The following is a 15291-nucleotide window of genomic DNA, read 5'->3' as shown; positions in this document are numbered from 1 at the left end:
AAAAACAACCTTCAGGGTTTCTCTTCAAACTGACATAGGTATGATATTTGTACAATGTTTGGTTCTTGTGCAATAAATAATTGAAAGTGTTACCGGACTTTATGTACACCCTGTATTATCTGTAAAAATAAGCAGCTGGTAGCCATTCATCGTAAAGATTGAAAGACTTTGATTTCTGTGGCTTTGGATAAATATTAAACAAGTGTTACACTGATCAAAGTAGTGTTGGTACTTCCAAAATATTCGTATGGAATTGAGCTTAAAATCTTGTATGCCCTTGCTCTTTCTATTATACAAAACTACTCAAATTAGTGGTTGCTATGAAAATAGTGAAAATAGCTGTTGAGAAACATCACTTACTCCAGAGCACATCATCTCCTTTGTCGTATGTGAGCTATAATTGTCAATCATTTGTTCTTGTAATGGAGAAAATTTGTCTGAAAGTACAACAGAAAGCATATTATGTATTCAGCCATATAACTGGCCAGTATTCAATGAGTAATGAAGGCAGCTTTTGGCAGAATATTTAGATGGAGCAACTTTTTACCAAATACTAGTGTACATCTAATCCCCAGACAGACATAATTGAGGAGTAGTAATGCATAAAAGTTAATCTGTACTGACCAGGATTATCAACCACAAAAAAAAAAAAAAAACCACCTTGAATAAATCACTATGAAATGTCAAATTGAATTGAGAAATAGGTATTTTAAAAAAATATGATACAGTGAGCCATCCTTCATCCTGTTTCCAACAACATGTTCCATTTTTGTATGGCAGTCATCCAATAAAGGCTCGTAATTATGTTCTGCTGTATACTTATATTGTTGAACATAGTCTGGGGAACATTTTCATTGTGTTATCCTCAAAATAAGTAAGAAGAGTAAGGCATCAGATGACATTGTGTAGGCACTCTAAGGCTTCATATGACATAAATTTTTTTCTTTATCAATAGTGGTGTCTTCTAAATACACAGTGCCCTTTTAATGGTGATGGCCATAGCAGCAGGTGAATTTCTTCTTCCCCTAACCACTCAGTCATATAATTTGAAATAATTTGAAACTTCATAAACCATCTGTGAGTGAGTGAGGTCCTGTGCTGCTTAAAACACTACACCATTATTCAGAAGATAAAGTTTCAAATTTTTATTCTGTCCAAATTTATGTGTTCTTTGATTTTATTGTATTACTGAACTGAAATTCAAGTGCAGTTCCTCATAAAAGGCCATGACATATTTTCAACAAAATCTTTCTAATTGTTTATAGGATGCTGAACTCTATTATTTTTGTTTTAGAAAAGTTCTGGTAGAACTGAAACACTTTTGGATTAAAGGAGACTGCTCACTAGAAAGCAAGGATGTTCAGTCGTCGATAGGCACAGGCAAAAAGAAACTTCCTAGCTCTTAGAATAATCCTTTTTCGGGCCAGAGCACAAAAAATTCTTTTTTGAGCTAGAAGGACATGAGGTAGAGAGAGAGAGAGAGAGAGAGAGAGAGAGAGAGAGAGAGAGAGAGAGAGAGAGAAGCAAACATTTTCTTATGCACCTACAAGGTGCCAGCTGTGTGACCAGCTGGCATCTTGTAGGGGGAAAAGATGCAGTAATTTGTGGCGAACGCAGAATTGTTCTGATGTATGCACATAAGGAATTCTAGCTGCAAGTGATAATGCCATAGCATGGACTACTTCAGCAGTTACATCATAAGCAGCATGAATCACAGTGTAAAGTTTTGTTGCTTGTTAAGCAGCATTTTTATTAAATAATTACCTTCAAGTGAAAACACTTCCTATCTCTGCACCCTCTTTCACAAACTGAACATCTTGTATGTATTGTATCTGTATGAAACATCAAGGAAGACTTGATTTATGATTTTAACATAGTGCTGTAACATTCCATCTGTTGCTCTAACAGGCTCTGTGTGAAAAAGGATTGGTTGCAATGGAAAATTCTCACAGACGTATAATAGCTGAATTGGAAGAGAAACACCGTCAGGAATTGGAACAACTGCGGCTGGAAAAGGAACAGGCACTTGCTGAGGAAACACAGGCCACCCTTGCAGGTATGCATTAAAACTAATCTTGATAGATGCTTTATAATATGGTAGTCAATTGTGTGTTAAATAACCCTACCAATTTTTCAGCCCTAGATGCTATGAGAAAAGCACATGAAACTGAAGTTCAGAAAGAGATTGCAAAATTTAAGTCTGAATTCATAAAGAAGATGCAGTCTACACACGACATTGGTGCACTTCATAAAGAGCATGAGTAAGTCCAAACAATTTCTGATTAGAAACTGCTTTATAAAGAACTGCATGCAGCTAACAAGTGTAGGAAAAAAGGTATAATAGATCATTTAGCATTGTAGCAAGTACAAATGTTATGTTTAAAAGTTAAAAGATGGTGCTAGAACCATAATTTCCAAGCGAGTAAGCGGGGAGCAGTATACCATGATTGCATAACAGATGACTTTGAAACAGTCTGTGTATTTTCCCTTTTTGTAAATGTTTTGTATGTAGCTTCATTATGCTTCTTCTTGTATCACTGATTTCAGAATTTTAGAACAAAGTTTGCTTTTCACCAACCCCCAATGAAATAAACAGTCTGAATACAAGATAATTTGAGATGAAGATTAACCCAGTCAAGAGGTCTAGGCAAACACCCTACCTCCCACTGAGATGGGAAAAGATCATTCTGCCTTAGTTATGGATGGGGTACTGCCTTGGTGCACATGACTGTCTTCCATGGCAAAGTGGAGTTACCAATTTATGCCCTTGCACTCAACCATTCTGCAGTATACTGACAATGGGGCAACTCTAAATTTATGCCTCTGTATATTATTTTCGATAACCATGAAATGGTGCATGTTTTAAATTACAAGTGGTAACTTTTAACAAGAAAAGGATAAACAGGCATGGTTTCAGCATGTTGTAAAGTGGTTGAGATGATTATTTAATAGTGACCAGCCAGTTACACACACACACACACACACACACACACACACACACACACACACACACACACACACACCCCTACACCCCTACACCTACCTGTTAAACTATTGTGCCATAAGGCTTGGTTTTGGCACCTTTGCTATTTCTTGTACTTAGAAATGACCTCTCACTCTGTCAGAGTACATTCAATGGATAAATAGGTGCGAAAACTTCGAAGTGTCTGCTAACTGTGCATTCAATAATATGGTGTACTGGTTTAGTGTAGTGAATTCTCTCTAAATGTCGAAAAAACTCATTAGGTACAATTTCATGAGCAACAGAAAGAACAAGAGGATATAAATATAAAATGTAATGGACAACAAATACAGCAAGTGGACTCTAAAAATCCTTGGTGTGTACATCGGTAACAAAATTAATTGGCCCTGCCATTTCCTAGATCTGTCAAAAAGACTTCATTCCACAAATTTTGCCATATTCACAATTACTTCATCTACACACTATGATGGCACCAGAGCTGCGTACTTAAGATGTTTCAATACTTTGTTGTCTTGCAACATAAACTTTTGAAGTAATCAGCTCTTGCCAGAAAAAAAGTTCTTGTTACTCAGAAGAGAGTTATAAACATAATGAGTTGTGTTGATCCAAGACAGTCTTTCAGGAATCTGTTCTGGAAAGTATAGGATTTTAGAATGACATCTACTTTTCTACTGTGTATACTTCATTAACAAAAACAGTGGCTTTTCAAAACCTTGTTGCATGTTGTGGCCATTATATGAAGTCGGTCACAGTACAGAGGGCAAAACATTGCTTTTACAGTAATCAGACAAATCTTACCCTTGTGCAGAAAGGTGTAAATTACTCATGCATTCAAGAACAACTTGATACATCAATTTTTAAAATTCATTCTACTCATTTAGGGAATTTTTTTAGCATAAATGAGTGTACATTTGTGTAGTTTAATTGTAGAACTTGAATGTCCTATACTGTGAAAATAAATATAAATTTTTTTTTACTGTAAAATATATCATATTGATTTACAGATATCAGGCTATTAGTACTCTGAACATCTCATAGTGTATATGTAAAAATTATTTTTGTGTTTGTTGTACTATGTACCTTACTTATTCTCATGTATTATGATTGGTCATTAGTTGATATGAGTATCAAAAATCTAGCATATTGTACGGTACTGTATCTGTTGTTGCAAATTTTATTAAAAAATTCACAGTTCTAAACATTGCAAAAAACACTAACTTGTACTGTAACCTAGGAACTGTAATGCTATTGGAATCAGTGGAACTCGTAATAAAATAAACTATTATAGATTTTTTAGACATATATTTTCTTTCTTTTACAAGGGTTGTGTTACTGTCCTGCATTTTAGCTGTATGACCATCACACGTGTCATATAGTGCTCAGATGAAAGAAAAATTAGGTTCTGTACCATACTAAATGGCAGGGAGACTGTTATCAAAAGGAGGAAGATAGTTTCCATAAACAGTAACAGTGCTGTAATTATTCTTATTAATGAATTTTATATTGCAGGGCAGAGATGGAAGAGATAAAGAAAGAAATTCTGTCACTGTCCGAGAAGTATTCGATCAAATGTGTTGAGTCAGCAGCACTAGAAGAGCAACTGAGTGTGGCTAACAAGCAGCTTGCTGAAGCACAGCAACACATTCTTCAGCTGGATGCAAGGTACACAGTAGCTTCATATGGTTCTGCTCATAAGATACTGTGTCAGACAGTAGTTACACATGAGCAACTGAATTGGAGACTCATATCTAGTAACAAGTAGCCCATGTTTCCAATCTGATTATGGTGAAAATCTGTTGTGTCATAGAATCAATGAGACCCAAAGCTGTCCTTTCTGTAACCATTCAACCAACACCCACAACTTTTGAATATGGGTAAGAATTGTGTCCAAAGCATACATATCTTACTCAGCTACATCCCAGATATCACACCAATTGCCAACAGAAACTCTGACATATATCCTATTCACATAGCACACCGGGCCATGCCAGTCACCATGGTGTCACCTGAACACAGGACCTATACCTAATTAAATTGCTCATGAGTGTAGTTGTTAGTGAATTAAGTATAGAATCTACACACCATATTTTTTGAAATATTTCCATCTTCTTATGTCTTTTGTAGTTCCTAAGAGGGACTTTCTTTTTAAAATTCTTTAGTGTCTTATAGCCCTTGGGCAAATAAGTTCCCAGAAATTTTCAACATAATTTTTATATCTCTTCATATTCTGTAGTTTTGATTTTTGCCTTTGCTTTTATAAGAGTCCTGTGGAAATATGTCCTGCGTTTGCAGTGATCATTCCCACAATAATTATTAAAATGATTTTAAGGCTAGTCGTCTGTCATCAGTCAAGATTTCGTTCATAGAAAGTTATGAATTTTTGCCCGTGAAGGGAAAGGAAAGTGTTGGAAGGATGTTATATGTTTTGTAGACATTGATATTATAATAGCATGTGGATGCTGACTAAAAATTGAACCCTACTCATCCTGATAAGGGCTCCAAGATCACAATTTTAGTGCTACCTCAATTAGTTACATGTTATTGAGTTCAGAATATATTGAAACTAGAATTTGCAGCTGTATACTGGGAAGCAAACAAAACCAAAAAAGAAGTTACCCAGTAGCTTATGTTACCTATGAATAGAATATTGATTTTATTTTTTTAATATGTGTACATGTATTTTGCATTTAATTTCCAGGAACAAACAACTGAGAGCACATTTAATGTCTGAAGCAAATGAGATTTCATCAGAAGATGCTGCAGAATTGTTAGAGCATCAGGAATCAAGATTGCAAGAAAAGTGTGCAGAAATACAGAAACTGCAACAGCAGTTGAATGTTGCACATGCTGTAAGTTTATTTGAGAAACTTTATATTTAAACTTGAGACATTGTAACACTGAACTGTATTAGGTATGAAAGTAGTTTGAAGACGGTAACCTAGTGTCTATGGAAAGGATATTGTGTAGACAGACATTATGAAGCATGTGTGAAAGGAAATATTTTTGTGGGTAGTGTGATTTGTAGTACAGTTCCTTTGTGTAGTTATTATTGTAGCACTCACTCCATTTTGTGTGAATATTTCTCTGTACGGTGCTTTGTACAGTGTTTCATAAGCTGCACTTGCATGCTATGGTTTTCAATTGTTATTGTTGTTAAAGAGCATATTAACATTCAATAAGAATAAGGTAAGTAAAATTTAACTTTTTAACAAGGATCTTTGTTCGAAAATGGGAAGAAGAGATGTGTAAAGCAGTGAGAAGTGTATGAAACTGACTGCTTAACAGATGCAAATACAAGTAAAGTTCCTGTTGTGTTCAGGTTTGTGGAGCTGCAAAGGCTTGTTCAGCAGCTGAGAAAGAATATTCATGTACACAAGAAAAAAGTGCATCTAAGGTTCTGTGTCTCATGTTAATAAAATGACTCCCACTGAGTATATGTACAGACAGACAGACAGACAAACAGACAGATTTGGCTCACGTACGTTTGGCATGTTGTTACTGTACAACTTGCAAGGAAGTACTCAGAGATGTTATGGCTCTCAGGTCCTTCATTTTTGGGATAATGACGACTAAAATTAATGAGAAACAATTGATTCAAAATTGACTGCATCCATAATGTGGCATTACAACTCTTGTTCCGATGTAGACGTATAGCAGAAGTTAAACTTCCAGTGAATCAACCTTGCAATTGGTAGATATTGACTTACAGTTTCTCGTGAATGTGTTCATATTTTTGTTTACCAGGGTGTAAGTCGCCACAAAATGTTGAAGTCAGTCAGATAAGTTTCCTGATGAGCAGTTACAAATCTGAACATCGAGAGACTCCATCTTGAGCAAAAATAGTTTCAACAGTCTTTGTAAAAATGTTAACTTCGTAAAAAAAGTGTCAGTGTTGTTAATCAAATTAGCACAACAACATCCATTTTTCATCAATTACAACATTCTCATTACGTAATTCAGTTGAAGACAGAGGTGGGGCACAGTTGCTGGCAGGATGTTGTCCTACACACTGGCCGTGCTTGGTGTGTATCAGTGGATGGCATATCATTCTGGCAGCAGTGACGAAGGTGCTGTCATTGGCCTTTTGCTGCACTCTTTCATAAGACATGAACCACACAGAAACAACCATTTATGTCCAAAACTATCATGACAACATTCAAATAAGAAATGAAATTCTGATTCTAATAACTTAGTGGATATCATGACAGTATATTTTGTAAAATGCATGTTTTATATATATATATATATATATATTTTTTTTTTTTTTTTTTTTGGGGGGGGGGGGGGGGGCGCAGGGGTTAAAATAAATGCAGATGATGGTCAGACATACATTTTATACATACTGTTGATAGTCGCCTTCCAAAATTGACAGTATATTATTTAGGCACCAAGTACACTGGGGTAGTAAGAATCCTTGTATAGCTGGTGCTAATTTCTGTTACACCACAATAGATAATTGAAAACTGAACATTTTGCGTCATTATATTTGGGGTCCACTTATGCTTATTTTGTGAGAAATTAAGATAAGAAATTCTTATGATTGCTGTTTATGTATGCATAAGGTAAACTACCTTCGATGAAAGCAGCACTAACCGAGTGACTGGCTGGGAAGTCGAGGACCTGTATTTGATTTCTATTTGTATTCTGCATTTTTTTCGTATTTATTTCTCTTCATATCGAAATTAGAGGGGGAATAGGAGGCTTCATAAGGTGAATAAATCAATCAGGAATAATAACAAGGTAGATAAATAAATTCTTCAAACTACTTGGATTAGCAAAGAATGAAAATTTGGATCATCTATGTATGAAAACAACTCTGAGAAGGACTTTTCCGAATTCATCATGAGGGATCACGGACAACAGGTGGGTGAAATTTTGTTTGTACTGACATATGGGAAAAGTGCACACATGTGCAAGATTCCAGATATGCTATCCTCATTGCCTGTTAGTCACGGTATAGTTCTGAATTTCAAGGAGTGATGGTTTCCAGAAGTAATGTTATACATGACAATTGAAAGGAATAGTTCTTCATTATGTCTGTTGCAAACAATGAGCATACGTGCAGAGAATTTTTATCCTATATCTGCAGAAAAAAATACATTTTGTGAAACAATATGGTGGTCTTCTGTTAGTAATAAATCACCCTTTTGTGTATTTAGTAGTATCAGGTTGTTCACTACAGTTTTCCAGTTGCACAATTTTAATAACAGAGGCTGCACAGCCTGAGAGCAGAGCTGAAATAAATATTTGTGAGCCTGTCACAGAAGAAACACACCTTATTAACCCTCAGATTCCCAACAATTTTGGTTTGGAGTGGGAGGAAACATGAAGAAAACATGTATATATCAAACGTATGTCCTCAGTTTCCCAGACAGGTGAATTAGTAACTCAGCCAGCACTGCTTTCATTGAAGGGCATTAACCTTACAGATATGTAAGCAACAGTCACAAAAGTTTCTTTCCTCATTTTCTCTGAAAATAAGCATTAGAGGATCATGTAGATGATGATCATGAAATATGCTCAGTTTGCAGTTATCTATTGATCCCATCAGTTTTGAGTCAGTTGTGTGACATGAACTGTAGGGGCAGTATTCTCAAAACCAGGGGTAGTGAACCAAAATGTCTCGGAGTCCTTTAGTTTTAGATGATGCACAAGTGACCTGCCAAGCATGAGCCAAACTAGTTGGCTGGGTCTTAGGCCTTTTCCTTCTGAGAGCTGTTACAGATTTATTGATCAATCAGCAATGACGTAATAAAATAACAGGGGGCATTTTCCATTTACAGACATTACATGACATTTGATTATGTTAAAGGCCAGCTCTTATTATTTGCATGATAAAGTTATGTTCTCCCTGAGTACAACTCTTAAACACTGATGACGATATCACAGTTCTTTGCAGAGTTTCCAACTTTATCACTATTTAATAGTTTTGTTTGATAAAAAGTCTTTATTACACTCACGTACATAGATGGTTATTCTGGAAGAATGCCTTTGGTTTAGACTATGACAATGCACAACAGTTTCAAAGATTTTCTGGCAATTGAGAAACATGGTGTCAACTGAGGTTTTGCTATATATATACAGCCTTTTTTAAATGTTGCGAGTGTGCAGGTATCCCATAAAATCCAGTGACCTTCCCTCCTTCAAGAGAGCAATAGTCTCATGTGAAACAATTTCTGTAGATAGAATTTAATATTTCAGCCATCAGTTTATCATCCTTCACTAGATTGCCAGTGTTTCCAGTGTGTAACTGAGCAATATGAGCAGCTGTTATTTTAAATCCAGAGTATGCTAACCAGGTACTCTACTCTGCTACCAGGCTTCCTTCAAAACCCAGATTTCAGCAATGAAAATTATTTTAACCCTTGGGATTTCAGCAGACTTTCCTTACAATGAATACCATTGTAACTGCCCCTTGGCCCATGGCTTAATGTACACCATATCTTGCACCATCAGAACACTAAAGATATTTTTGATTTTAACTCAAGGTATTGGCAGGCTATGTGTTTAAAAATCATACTCTCTTACCTATCCTACTCGGACAGCTGAATTTACACTTCATAAACATTTTTACTATCTAAACTGAACTTTGTTTCAAAATATCATCACATTGTATTGACAGTAACTTCTGAGAAGAACAATGCTAGGGATTTTAGATTAAACTTTCTTCTTGCTCACAGCTTAAATCTTCCATTGGTGACCAATGGAATTACATAGCGTTATTTGTGTGTCCACGAAGAATAAAAAGATCAGGAGTTCAGGTAGTGATGGTTAACTGAGCAACCAAACATAGCTAGTAGTATTCAGTATGGCCAGAAGCTGGAAATGCCTTTTGAAACAATTCTAAAAATATGTGATACATCAATTAGCTGATGAATTCAGTAGAAACACCTTGCTCATGTGAGTAATGATACTACTACTCTGTGTATTTTTTGCTTTGTGCTTACTGGGTTGGGGTAGGGGATACTGAAAGAGAACAGTGAACCAAGAAGTTGTTATGAATTTACATTGTACCTCACTCTTAAGAAGTAGGTTTAATATTGTGGAATGCTTAAGACTATAGGAAGGTCATTATCTGCAGCTAAACCAAATTGTACTTGCTCAAAATATTAAATATCTTTGTGCATTATTTGGGGAGATGTTAATTTTGTATAGTACCACCCAAACCATACCATATAATATATATTTGATTACATGCCCAAATTCATCAAATAACTCTACTAATTTCTGTAGATTAGCACTTTGCCGTTGTTTTTTACTAATATGCCTATTTTCTAGCAAAGTTGTAATTTAATACTATTTCACTCTATTTTTCAGAATGGGTTAAGGTCTCAATTTTGCATTGGTTTGTTCTCCAAAATCTTGGCACTTGCAGCTGGAATGTCACTCTATTCAAATACTGTCCTTTTGCATTACACACATTGTTCCTCCAATTCGTGTTTACTTTATATTTCTGGAAGGCTCATGTTATGTTCTTCTTTCATACAAGTTGGTTGAAATCGGAAGTAAATAGCAATGAAGTACTAAATTGAGATTGGAATATTTGTTGTAAGGACAGGCCAGATGCCAAATATGACTGTGTCTTTCTTGCAGTAAAGAGTTCAATAGTATCTACCGTAGTGAGGTTTTCACAGATTCTGACTTTGAATTAATCTGGGTGAAGTTAAGCATCAATGATGGGCCAAAAACAGTATGCTTTTATAGTTTTATAGACCAACTGTAGTGCTAAAATGCTTCAGAGAGAACATTCAGAATTTCGTTAATAAGTTTCCTGATCGTGCTGTTGTATTTAGTGGGGGGGGGAGTGCAGTTGTATTTAGGGAGGGGGGGGGGTGTCTCCATCTTGCTAAATACAGACATTGATGTCAGAGACAATGACTTGTGTGACATTATTCAGAATGTCTTGTGTGGAAATTCCTTTGAGCAGACAGTTAGGAAACCAGACCTCCAAGCAACAGATAATTATGAACTTTTTGAATCAGTTAGTGTAGAGGAGGGTATTAGTGGTCAGAAGGCTGTGATAACGTCTATGATTAAGGGCATATTAAGAAAGGTGGGAAATAAATTTTCCTTAGCAAGATTGCAAGGATACAAATTGCTGAGTGTCTGAATGGTCAACATCAAGTATTCAGTGCTGAGTACAAATGTGTGGAGTACAAATCAAAATTCAAAAGCATCATTCAATATGCCTTTGACAAGTATGTTCCAAGCCAAGTCTTAAGTGATGGGAAAGACTCACTGTTGCTTAATAGCCGTGTTAGGAAACTGCAACGTAAACAAAGAGAGCTTCATTCTGAAAAATGAAAGCTAAAAAATGTAAAAATTAGCATAAGGAGAGCAATGAGAGAAGCATCCAGTGTCTTTGAAATTAAAATTTTGCCAACCGCTATGACTGAAAACTCTAAGAAGATGGGAAGTAAAACGAGTGAGCATTTTGAAATGAACTATTCACTCACTCAGCGACCATACTGGCACTGAAACAGAAGCTAATGGAGATAGGGCCAAAATACTGAATTCGCTCTTCTGAAATTGTTTCACCACGAAAGGTAGTGATATAGTCCCTCCTTTAAATTGTCTTACAAAAGTCTAAATGGAAGTGAGATATCCAGTCAAGGAGCAGAAAAGCAACTACAATCACTTAGTAGTGGAAAGGCAACAAGACCAAGTAAGATACCTTTAAAATTGTACAGAGATGATGCAAAAGAACTGGATTACCTTGTAACAGCAGTTTATGCTACGTTGCTGAGCAACAAAGGGTACCTAGCACTGGAAATAGCACACGTCATTCTGATCTTCAGGAAGATGATATGACAGATAACATAATTACAGACCTTACATCGCTGGCAACAGTCTGTTGTAGAAGTATGGAATATGTTTTGTGCTCATGTGTTACGACGATTTTTAAAAAAGAAAATATCTGATACAAATGTGAAATTGGATTCCATAAATAGAGATCTTGTAAAATTCGGTTCGCTTTGTTACTCCACGAGATTGATACTGCTGCAGAATGGTGCAGGTCTGGCAGTTGACTCCAAACATAAATAAATGTAACTTATTGTGCATACATAGGAGAAGAGATCCACTGTTGTACAGCATTGACAACAAAAGGCTGGAAAAATATTGGCGAGTAACTATCCAGAGTGACCTTAAATGGAATGACCACTTACAAACAAATAGTAGGAAAAGCAGATTACAGACTGCGACTGGTAGAACAAATATTCAAGAAATGTAACTCACCCACAAAAGAAGTGGCTTACAAAATACTTGTTCAACCAATTCTTGAATATTCCTCATCACTGTGGGACCCTTACAAGTACGGCTAATGGAAGAGATCGAGAAGATCCAACAAAGAGCACTGTGCTTTGTCACATGATCGTGGGGACCATGTAGTTGGCACGAGAGCATTATAGAGGAGCTGAACAAACTCCAGTGGTAGACTCGACAAGAGGGGCATTGTGCAACATGAAGAGATTTAGTATTGACAGTCAGAGAGAATACATTCCAGGAAGAGTTGGACAACACATTCATCCCACATATATCTCACAAAATGACCACAATGAGAAAATTAGAGAAATTATAGCTAATACAGAGGTTTACAGACACTCCTTCTTCCCAAATGCCATTCACAGATGGAACAGGGATGGACAATGGTATAAGAAGTACTCTCCGCCATACACAGTTAGATGACTTGCTGTGTACTGATGCAGATGTAGAAAATTCTGCTGCTCTTATTCTATTTCCAGTGGTGAACATCCTGCCTTCATTGTAGATGTTTGTTATATTATGTCAAGTTACCAGATTCATGCCAGTTTTCCCTGGAATGACCCCACTTCACTCAGTTACTCCTCAGTCTTAAAATGTCTGTTTTTCGCCACTTCTTTGGGTGGGAAGAAATATCAGTTCCATAAATGTATTGTGAATCTGGTCTGTCATTTTGCAAATTCACCATCTACCATCTGAAGAAAAATAGTAACTTCTCAAATTAGCCGTAATCTCCCATATTCTAAATTTCAGTGGAAATTCTATACTCTTTCATAATCATTTTCACAGGCTGTATGTACTGTTCTCATGAAACTTTTAAGACTTCCCCAAGAAATTATTAGGGAAACAGTTTCTGCCATCTTAAGAAAGTTAGCATTTTTGCACTGAAAATTGAAATACATTTCAATTGTTTATCATCTCTACGGAACTCAAAATTCGCTGCCTCAACTGAGTATTTTTACTTCATGCTGATAAATAATTCTGCACCCAAGTACAATTGTCATACCTCTCAATAAAAAAAGGGTTTTTTACCACGTTTATGCCATCCAAAATGACTGCCAATATTTCCTCGCTTCTTTCTACACATTATTTAGTATGTCTTACCAGAATAAACCAGACATGTGCTTTTGTATTCCTTGTAACTATGTTCTCAATATTTTTGCCAGATAACAATGCTGCTTTGCCCTTCAGTGTACCACAGTCTTTAACAATGCTACTTTATTTCCAGAGAAAATGAGACCCCTCTCACCGGTTCATTTACAGTTTACCGTGTGAAGTGTCTTATTAAAAAAATCCTGAAGTATCGTGTAAAGTTCTGGTAGCACTTTTCTTTGGAAATTGGGTGCTCATTCCTTCGCAAATGCATACCAGTTGTGTACATGCATATCTAAATTATGTGACATGTTTTGTTGTTAATTTCTACATCTCCTTCTGCCTTCACTCAGTATTTACTTTTACTCTACTGAAACTGAATATTGTGTTGAAATTGACGACATCTGATAAGTCCTGATTTGTAATTATTTTAAAAATGGTGTTCGCATTAAGTTCGTACAGTGTACATAAAAAGTTTGGACAACTAATGCAGTACAGTTCAGTGTCATCCAGAAAACGAAGTTTGCATTTGATTCCAAAAAATGCTGCATTGTTTTTCCTAATTTTTTCCTGGGGAAAATGAAGTTACAGGGCAGATAACCAGATACTCACAGAAAGGGAATACGTGCTTGAAATTCAGATCAGACATTCATAGCTTGTTTCACTTTACCAGTATATGGTATGTACTTGCAATATGATGAAACGTTCAATCATCGCATGCCTTGCTGGTAACCCAGTCTACTGTAACATATGATTGGTGTTATACTAAATTCCAGAAACAAGTGTGAAAGTGAGCGTGCAACTGGTGGGATTCGTATACTATCCCTTGCTGAGTATATACTGTTAACATGGCTGATAACTGAGCTTTTTTCAGTCATCTCATTGATTATGATGTGCTTTACTGTCAGAGGTTTTTCCATAACAAATCTGCTTATTTCAATGTTGATGTTTAATGTTAATTCCTCTAAAATATAAATGATCAAAGTAGCTGTGGGGCCTGTGGTGGTGGTGGTGGTGGTGGTGATGGTGGTGGCAGCTTCGTGTGTTTTTCTTAAAAATAGTTTTTATTGTGGTAATAAAGCATTCTGTTAGAAAGTTCTTTGCGTCAATGAACCTCTAATATTTCAGTAACAAACATGGTGTTCACTATTTGTACATGGAATATATGTCACAGAATATATCCAGATTGCATTTTGTAGTTGAGAATGTGACAGTGGTAACAACCAGTAAAATTTTTTTGTTCTGTAAATCATACTAATACTGAAAATACTCACGAATAGTTAGAAATTTTATGTAACTGTCTTTTTATTTAATACGGATTGAATTTCTCCTGACTAAATGTGCTAGCACAAATATTTGTAGACTTTGCCTAACTGTAGTTACATGACTTGTATAATGTTTTTGCTTGATTATGAGACAGATGAGATGTGATGAAGACTTTTAAGCTCAGATGTCTAATTTTTTCAAAGTTAAACAGTGGAAATTCCAGACTGGAATAATGACAGTATTATGAACAGGGCAGATTGGTAGTCACCATGTAGAAAAGAAGTTGAGTTACAGACAGGCACACTAAAAAGACTTTAAACTTCTGAGCTTTTGACCAAAAGGCCTTCTTCTAAAGTAGGCAACATACACACATTCACTCATGCACATCTCACACACACACTACCACTGTCTCTGGTCAGTCTGGCCTCTTTGGCCAGAGCTATAGGTTTGCTTGTGTGTGTGTGTGTGTGTGTGTGTGTGTGTGTGTTGTCTGCTTTAGAAGAAGGCCTTTTGTTGGAAAGCTCACATGTGTAGCAGTATTTTCGGTGCCTGTCTGTGACTCAACATCTCCTCTATGTGGTGAGTAGTAATTTATCCTTTTCGTAATATTGTCATTTTGTTGTTTGTAGAAGTAAATTGTAAACTGGATATTACTGTGAGTCTGTTGTCTAGGGTCAGCTACACACAGA

At 36.0% G+C, this 15291-nt stretch overlaps 1 protein-coding gene across 3 annotated transcripts in view; it reads left to right on the top strand.

Moving 5' to 3' along the window:
- LOC126485469 (protein outspread) overlaps positions 1 to 15291 on the top strand; it is a 774913-nt gene that overhangs the window by 746624 nt on the left and 12998 nt on the right. For all 3 annotated transcript variants that reach the window (XM_050108877.1, XM_050108879.1, XM_050108878.1), the window contains exons 22-25: positions 1909 to 2056; positions 2138 to 2261; positions 4493 to 4645; positions 5682 to 5832. In XM_050108877.1, the coding sequence (XP_049964834.1) occupies positions 1909 to 2056; positions 2138 to 2261; positions 4493 to 4645; positions 5682 to 5832 (576 nt within the window). The remainder of the gene's footprint in view (positions 1 to 1908; positions 2057 to 2137; positions 2262 to 4492; positions 4646 to 5681; positions 5833 to 15291) is intronic.

The sequence above is a fragment of the Schistocerca serialis genome, chromosome 1 (genome assembly GCF_023864345.2).
Source record: "Schistocerca serialis cubense isolate TAMUIC-IGC-003099 chromosome 1, iqSchSeri2.2, whole genome shotgun sequence".
NCBI classification, from domain to species: Eukaryota; Metazoa; Arthropoda; class Insecta; order Orthoptera; family Acrididae; genus Schistocerca; species Schistocerca serialis.
Note: the sequence above shows the minus strand (reverse complement) of the source record. Positions and strands in the feature narration are given on the sequence as shown.